Raw genomic sequence first — 8,775 nt, forward strand, 5'->3', positions numbered from 1 at the left:
CACCTGGACCATGGTGGGGTTCTGGCCTGTGCTGCCACCTGGGACCATGGTGGGGTCCTGGCCTGTGCTATCACCTGGGCCATGGTGGGGTCCTGGCCTGTGCTATCACCTGGACCATGGTGGGGTCCTGGCCTGTGCTATCACCTGGACCATGGTGGGGTTCTGGCCTGTGCTGTCACCTGGGACCATGGTGGGGTCCTGGCCTGTGCTATCACCTGGGACCATGGTGGGGTCCTGGCCTGTGCTATCACCTGGACCATGGTGGGGTCCTGGCCTGTGCTATCACCGGAGACCATGGTGGGGTCCTGGCCTGTGCTATCACCTTGGACCATGGTGGGGTTCTGGCCTGTGCTGTCACCTGGGACCATGGTGGGGTCCTGGCCTGTGCTGTCACCTGGACCATGGTGGGGTCCTGGCCTGTGCTGTCACCGGGGCCCATGTCTAGGTCCATGTCCCTGCAACTGCAGGGTCTATTACCACCAAAGGCCAGGCAGACTTCCCTGGCCTGGCATGATACCTAGATGGACACGATGATGTCTGAGAAATGTGTAGAACTGGCTCCACCCCTCATCTGGGCATTGTGGGAGAGCTGGCCTTGGGAGCATGAGACCTGCCCCTGCCCCTGCCCCTACCCCTGCATTACTTGGGAGAATGGCCCACACATTGTGGGAATTGCGGTTAAGCCAATCCCAAGGATGTAAGTATGGGAGAGCTGGCCCTGTCACTCATCTCCCAGATGGTAGTGTGGACAAGGAAGAGAAACCCTGTTTCCACTGCCCTCCCTCCCCCCCCCATCCTTCACCAGTAGATGGGAGACCTAACCCTGGGGTCATGAGACCAAGGAGAGCTGTCCCTGGTGGTGGAGGCACAGGCAGGCTGGCACAGGCAAGGCAGCCCGCCCTAAGGATGTAAGGATGTGAGCTGATCCCACCACTTGTCTGTGTTCAGTGACATGGGTGACTGAGAGATGTTTCCCTCCCAGGAAAGCTGGCCCCAAGGTCATCAGCACATGAGAGCTGCCCTGCATAGCACAGCTGGCCCTGGATGTGGGGCTTGTGGGTGAGCCTGCTGGAGGGTGTGAGAGTGGGAGGGCAGGGGCTGACCAGCTCAGCCACCTCTCAGGCTGAGTTGGCCCATCCCAACATCTATCCCATCAATGAACTACTGGAGTGCACAAAGGGGTTGGTCCTACAGATTCAAAACCAGAGCTCTCCATGACACAGGGCTGCAGCAGGATGTCAGGGAGGAGACCCGGTGAGGATCCAGCATTAACAGAGGAGTGGAAGCCAGATGCCTGGACCAGACCAAGTCACTTCAAAGAACATTTGGAAGTAAAGAAGTGTGGACAAAGGGTGCACTGAGGGTCATGCTGTGACACACTGCAGCTTCCACAATAAGATCCTTTGTTTTTCTCTGTTGGGGGCAGGTTGCAAAGACGGAGGGTGGATATGAGGGGATAGGGAGATGAGTGGGCTTGGGGTACATGATACGAAATTCACGAAGAACCAATAGAAAGAAAAATAAATTTACCTTGTTTTGATAAATCTGACCTGCTAAACAGTAGCAGGCGCTCTTGCTTCCTAATGGACATAGGAAGGCAGACTCTGCCCCTGGCCCTCTCCTGCTCACCTCCTGGCATTTCCATTTCCACTTTAATTTATCTTCTGCTCAAGTCCCATCCCTGCCCCAGTGCCAATTCCTGGGATAGAACAGGAGTATTGCCCAAAGCTTCCAATTGTTGTATCTGTGAATCTACCATGATTTATTTTGTTCTTAAATGCTGGAAACAGAGCTAATTTCTTTAATTCACAAAGTTCAGCGGGTATGAAGGCTTGTACCTATAACCCCAGCACCTGACATGTAGAGACTGGAGGACTGTTTTGAGTTTAAGGCCACTTTAGCCCACATACTGACTTCCCAGAGAGCTTAGGCTATAGAGTAAGACTGTCTCAAAAAAGACACCTACTTACACACACACACACACACACACACACACACACACACGAGAGAGAGAGAGAGAGAGAGAGAGAGGGGGGCACTGGGAAAAAACAAAGGCGGCATACTTTCTTTAAATATTAACAAAAGTCAAGAGCAACACAGTGTTGACATAGAAAGGTGCCTACAGTCCCAGGTCAGGCGACAAGACCAAAGTGTGTGTTGTGAATGGCACGGAGCCTCCATTTCTACTCAAGTGGTTTAAAAGGCAGCCGCCAAGCCTAGGTGTCTGTAGGTCCCAGGTAGACAGCAGGGGTACCAGAAGCAAGCAGTCGGGGCTTGGCTCTGCATCCTCTGCCTGTCGGCTGCTTGAACCTGGGCAAATGACATCAACTGTGTACTTACTTCAGTTTTCCACCTCTGTAGAGAGGACATGATAAAAGCTACTTCTCCATAATGTCTTTGGGAATTGAGTTAACACAGGAAATATAGGTTAAAGTACACAGGACAGAGGCCACCACACACTGAATGCATAATAAATGACGGGTGATGTCATTCTACCTGGTGTGAACCAGAAAGCTGTCACACTTGGATCAAACACAGCTTTGGGTGTTTGTGCTGGCAACAGACAACTGTGTTGGATCCAGAGCAGGGTGGCTTTAGCATGAACCTCTAGGCAATGGTCTGCAAGGTCCTGGGTAGCAGGGTCTAGATCCCACATCCAGGTTTCTGTACCTACAAAATAGGAAACCTCCATCCTGTGGGCTTCTTGGGAGTTTTATTAGTGAGAATACATGTAAGAATTTATATTATTCTCTCCAGTTTGGAAAAGGAGAGCTGGTAAGCCTCAGAATTTTAGAAAAACCTGGGAGATGATGAAGTCGCAGAGATGAGCCAGCACAGAGGCATGTGAACTTACAAGAGTCTCATCATTTTAAATGCACTGGAACCTAAGCTGCAGACAAGGAGGCTTCGAGGGCCTTGCACGAGTCTAGTTTCTGTTGCTTTGGACATAGCTCTAGAGAACTAAAAATGATAGCTGGCATTTAAAGAACCTGGTTACAGAGTTCTAGTTTAAAGGGCACACACACAACCCTCTCAAAACACGCTTGGCAGTTGCCATGACAGCATAAGGCAGCCCTCACCAAGCTCTTTGTTATCCTGCTAAGGGATGATGTACAAAAACATGCTCATGATAGACTCTTCACTAATGAAGTGGGAAAGGTTAAGATACAGTTCTAGATCCACATGGGTTTCGCCTGCAGCAGGGCTCGGGAGAGCAAATGTTGAAATGTGAAGGAGTAAGAACCAAGTAAGAAACAAATACCATATCCAAGATTGAAACAGGAGGACACTTTTATTCCTTTCCTCTCATCATTACCATCTCCTAATGAGCTGCACCTTCCTATTTTAATGGAAGGGTCGGTTTGCATCACATGATCTAGCTCTCTGGTCTCTCTCATTAACATCATAACACTTTTGCTCTTTGTCTCATCAATGTCAACTCCATGCGTTAAGAAGCCATAGTGAAGAGAACGGTTTCTAAATCAGTGAGCTAAGGTGCTTCCCTGCCTCCAGAGTAAAGAGTAAGGAAAGAACAGATGCTGACAGGAGGGGAGAAGGGAGGAAGGGACCTCCAGGCTGTGACAGCACAACTTCATGCTCCTCCATCCTCACTAACAACCACACTCGGTGCAGAAACCCAGCACCTAGCACCTACCAATTATGCGTGCACTGACGGCACTGACCGAGTGCCAGCAGTGCCAGACCCTGCCTAGACACCTCCGGTAGACCCAGCTGAACCTCCACTATGCCTCCCTCTACTGAAGGAGTGGAACAGACTGTGGACTGGCACCTCTCCTTGTCACCTCCATGCTTTGTCCTGACAAACAGACATTATGAGGCATAGAAAGATGATGAGCATGATGGTGGCTTAGTATGCACTCGCTCCAGACACTCTGCACAGTATACTGGCTTCCTTCATGCCACCCTCGTCTGCAGCCGGTGCTGTGGTGACAGCCACACTAAGTGTGAGTTGTTTGTTCAAGGTAACAACCCAGAAAGTGGTGTAATTTGAACATAGTTCTGTTTAGCTAAGAATTTACTCCTAGCAGGGCGTGGTGGCGCACGCCTTTAATCCCAGCACTCGGGAGGCAGAGGCAGGCGGATTTCTGAGTTCGAGGCCAGCCTGGTCTACAGAGTGAGTTCCAGGACAGCAAGGGCTATACAGAGAAACCCTATCTCAAAAAACCAAAAAAAAAAAAATAATAATAATTTACTCCTGTTTAACGTCCACCACGTCACTAGCACTCATAGGGTCACGGAGCAGGAAGAGACTAAGCCAGCCGCACTCTGAAGTACAATTTTCAGTCTGTGCTTTGTAACCCCTCTGGGGGTCAAATGGCCCTCTCATGGGGATCCCATATCAGATATTTACAATATGATTCATAACAGTAGCAAAATTATAGTCATGAAGGGGTAACAAAATAATTGTATGATTGGGGTTATGGCCACAACATGGTGGAACTGTATTGAGGGGTCACAGTTAGGAAGTCAACGTTGAGAGCCCCTCCTCTGAAGGCTCTTCTGATAGCCCTGAAGTCTCTCTGGCACTGAAATTGCTTCAACGTCCCCTCTCTGCCCAAGTCAGGGCAGAGTTCATGGAGGAAAGCCAAGGGTGCAGTTTAAGTTTCGACCTCTTCTCCACCCCCACCCCCTGTTCTCCCAAGACAGTTTTCAGTAAAGAAAGTAGCAGGAAGAATGCTTCTGTGTATCAAATTATACTAAGTTGGTGACTAAGAATGGTGACAATACTTCCCCTAACAAATCACAAGACACTCCACGATTGGCATGCATAGTGAGATTTAAAAAAAAAAAAAAAGATTAACTATAAGGCCAGCAAGACAATTCTGTGGGTAAAGGGGCTTGCCACCGAGCCTGATGGCCTGAGTTCATTCCCTGGAACCCACATGGTAGAAGGAGAAAGTTGACTACTCAAATTGTCCTCTGACCTCCACATGTGTGTTGTGGTGCATATATGCACGCACACACACACACACACACACACACACACAAACACACACTAAACAAATAAATGAAATAAAAAATTTTCAAAGTGGTATCGCATACTTACAGTTTTATAACTCCATCTGAGCAGCGGGAACACAGCTGCTGGCTACCTCGGTCCTGTTTATGCTGACTTTGCCCCAGCTGAACAAACCTATGGATGACAAAGGACGAGGATAAGTTAAAGACAGGAGGACCTGGGATGAGTCCAGAGGCTCACACCAACCAGGGTGTACTTGCACAACCACGGTGATACAAGAGAAGTCACTTCTGCATCTCCATTATCAGCACAGAGTATAGGAAGCATGGGGTCGGTCAGGTGCTTGCAATGCCAGAGGAGCACAGAGAGGGATTAGGCCAGAGACCGGCCCTGAGGCAGGGAAGCTGCTAAGAGTCCACAGCATTGACTCAGCTTCCTCAGGACCTAACAATCCTCTATTCTCTCATTCTCCAGCCTCACTTCCAAGTGCACTCCAGCTACTCCTAGGGAAACTGTTGTCAATCAAATAGAGGAAGGCAGCTGATGAGCCGCTGCGGCATCACCCCTCTCTAGGGAAGACTGTATGGCACTAACCCAAGCATTACCTCAGAGCCAAAGAGGACAGCCATACTCCTGCCTGCAAGGTGGTTGATACCATGCACACCCCATTCCCCCCTCAGAGATGCAGTCTGTTCTCCTGAGGTGACAGGGCAGCATCAGGAAGCTGATTTCCTTCCTGTTTGTCTCCCTCTTAAAACATTTTCCTCGATGACTATGGATAGCCTTGCCATTCATTTTTCATAAGCTTTTCTGAGGTCAAGTGCTTCAGGAGCAACAACTGAGAGATTCTTATGGTGCTGCTGACAAACTCTCTAGGGTTTGCTTTAAACTAAGACAAGTGACCAACTGTGTCCAGTTTAGGGATGGAGAAATTATGTAACACTAGGTAGACACATTTAAAATTTCTCAGATGAAGTGTACAATCACTATCACAATAAAAAACATTGGGGGTGCGGGGAAGAAGCCTCGTGGTTAGAGCACTGCCTGGGTTCCAGAGGACCCAGGGTCCATTCCCAGCACCCACACGGCAGCTCGCAACCCCCTATAGCTTCAGTATCAGGGGATCTCAGTGCCCTCTTCTGGCTTCCCTGTTCTGTTCCTGGCAGGAAGGAAGAAGGGAGACACATACACACACGCAGGGAAAGCATACACATAAAAGTTAAATTTAATTAATAAAGCAAAACCATTGTGACCTCTGTATGAGGCTTCATGGAATAGAAAGCTTTCAGGTGTGTTTAAGATAGCAAACTAAAGTCACCGGAAAGGTGGAAAATGAAGAAGAAGAGCGGGGCTCCGAGGTCAGAACAAACCACAAAACTGAGGAATCCTGATGGTTGCAGATCCATGCAAGAAAAGCAGGTGGGAGAAAGAGAGGCAGAACAGGCTACAGGGCAGGGCCAGTGGTGAGCTTCCTCCTAGGGCTCTGTAGCCCTGAGTCAGCTGTGCCCTCTCCTTCCCAGTGTTCGGTGGCCCGAGTCACTTGGTGTACAAGCTATCACCATGTGTACAAACTCCAGTGGGCACCAGTTTATTGGGTGCACTCACCTGGGGATGGGAAGGCTAAATTGTAGTTTAACTACATGGGCTCTTTCCTGGCTCTCTTGATCCAAGGAGGCACCTAGCTAGGACAAGTGTGGAGCCAGGCAGTCCCTGAGCATGGCTGGGTCACCCCTGGCCTTGCTACCCCATACAAACTTCTGTAGTCTGGAGTGAATGCCTCCCACCAAGGGTTCATGCATGAAAATTTGCTCTTAGAACAGGGCCACTGGTAAGTAAGTGGTGGAAACCTTAAGACATGGGGCCTAGTCAGAGGTTTTGACATCAGATGGAGCTGGGGACCCTGGTTTTCTCTGACATGTTTGTGTCCCAGCCATGAGATAACAATTTTGCTTCAGAATGCGCTTCCCACCCTGATGTTCTGCCTCGCCATCGGTCCAAAGGCAACAAGATCAACTGACCACAGACTGCAATCTGCAAATTGGTGTGTCACAAAAACCCTTCTTCCCTATAAGTTGATTATCTCAAGTATCATTGTTAGAGCAGCGGAGAGCTGACTAGCAGAGGGAGGGAATGGCCGGTGTCCCCACCCTTCCCACACTCACTGTAAGCATCAGCAGCTGCGGGGAGCAAGAGAACCAAGAAGCATAAGTTGTCTAAGTTACACGATTCCCAGGAAGTGTAGGATACATACTCTGCAGTAGTCACTGAACTTTAGACTTGACAGAGGCTGGTAATCTCTTTTTAAATCAACCACAGAGGTGTTTAGAGAACGAGCAAAACACCACAAGCCGTATATGAACCAAGGGCCATAAGAATGACTTATTCCAGGGTGGGTGTCTCCCTGCAGCCATCCCTTCTGTGCACGCTGGCTGTTCCAGGGACGCTGAGACTGATAACCCCTGGATCTCACTCAAGTGGACCTCATAGTCCGAGCCAGTAAGACATCAGACATCAGTGGAAGTCATGTCTGAGGCACAACACGTTTCTTTTGGTTTCAGGCGAGCCCACCCCTTCAGTCCTCGCCACACAGACTCATACTCAGCTACTGCCCCCGCCAGCTGTCCTTCCAGACCATGCTGCTCACAGGTCACCACATCACAGCTCAGTTACAGAGCTCGAAAGGGCGGGCAAGTGAGGAACTGTGCTCATGTGCCCAGAGTGAGCACACGTGGCTCCACTCTAAATGACTTGGCTCTCAGACAGTGATGCAGGTTTATAACGTGCCAAGTTACGAAGGCTTATTTTATAGTCAGGATATGCCACATATTTTATGTTGCTGTTGTTGTTTTTCAAGACAGGGTTTCTCTGTGTAGCCCTGGCTGTCCTGGAACTCACTCTGTAGACCAGGCTGGCCTCAAACTCAGAAATCTGCCTGTCTCTGCTTCCCGAGTGCTGGGATTAAAGGTGTGCACCACCACGCCCAGTGTCACATATTTTGTTTCATGCTCCGTGGACTAGATCTTAGTTTGAGATGAAAACTGGCGTCCTTCAGGTCAGTTCATACTGACAGGAAAGGCCCTCCTTGAAAATAAACTGAGCATTCGCTCTTATAAGTCAGACGTGAATAACTCAGTGGGGCTACGTCCCCATGGGATACACAGTCGTCTGAAGGTTGTACTGGGCTCACGGGGTGCTTATGGTGGTCCTGCCAAGTTCTTTACGTTTCCAGAGGAAACGACAATCGATCCCTTAGGGGTTCTTAGAAGTCTCACTCACCTAATTTGGCACCATTTCAGGAAAGCCTTTTGTGGCACCCTCCTTTCAGTGTAGTCTGGCTTATCACACATTCTGAACTGGTGCCCTCCCTCTGGCACCCTTAACCACCCCAGATAGAAAGTGAACGCAAGGTTCAGGATTCAGTTTCTGAGAAGGGACATTGATCGTGAGAGCTGGGGAGCAGAGCTGTGCTTCAGCACAGACTTGGGCAGCATTGATACCTAAGTGCCCCGTGATCCCTCCCACTGAGGCAGCATCTGAAGCACAGGCCAGTGGTTCAGATTCTGACATTTAAAGGCCCTGGTGCTCCACACAGAACCTGCTGCCTTCTGCATCACTGTTTTGACTTTCTGGTCAGTTTTCTGTCATGACATAAGCTGGAGTCATCTGAGAAGAAGGAGCTTCAGGTAAGGGACTGCCTCCATCAGCCTGGGGGACTGCCTCCATCAGTCTGGGGACTGCCTCCATCAGTCTGGGGGACTGCCTCCATCAGCCTGGGGGACTGCCTCCATCAGCCT

General features: G+C 49.7%; 1 protein-coding gene across 2 annotated transcripts in view; it reads right to left on the reverse strand.

Annotated features, from left to right (window-relative positions):
- Positions 1–8,775, reverse strand: part of Fig4 (FIG4 phosphoinositide 5-phosphatase) — a 112,647-nt gene that overhangs the window by 29,148 nt on the left and 74,724 nt on the right. For both annotated transcript variants that reach the window (XM_029542548.1, XM_021204720.1), the window contains one exon: positions 5,069–5,155. In XM_029542548.1, coding sequence (XP_029398408.1) covers positions 5,069–5,155 — 87 coding nt within the window. The remainder of the gene's footprint in view (positions 1–5,068; positions 5,156–8,775) is intronic.

The sequence above is a fragment of the Mus pahari genome, chromosome 9, assembly GCF_900095145.1.
Source record: "Mus pahari chromosome 9, PAHARI_EIJ_v1.1, whole genome shotgun sequence".
Lineage (NCBI taxonomy): Eukaryota > Metazoa > Chordata > Mammalia > Rodentia > Muridae > Mus > Mus pahari.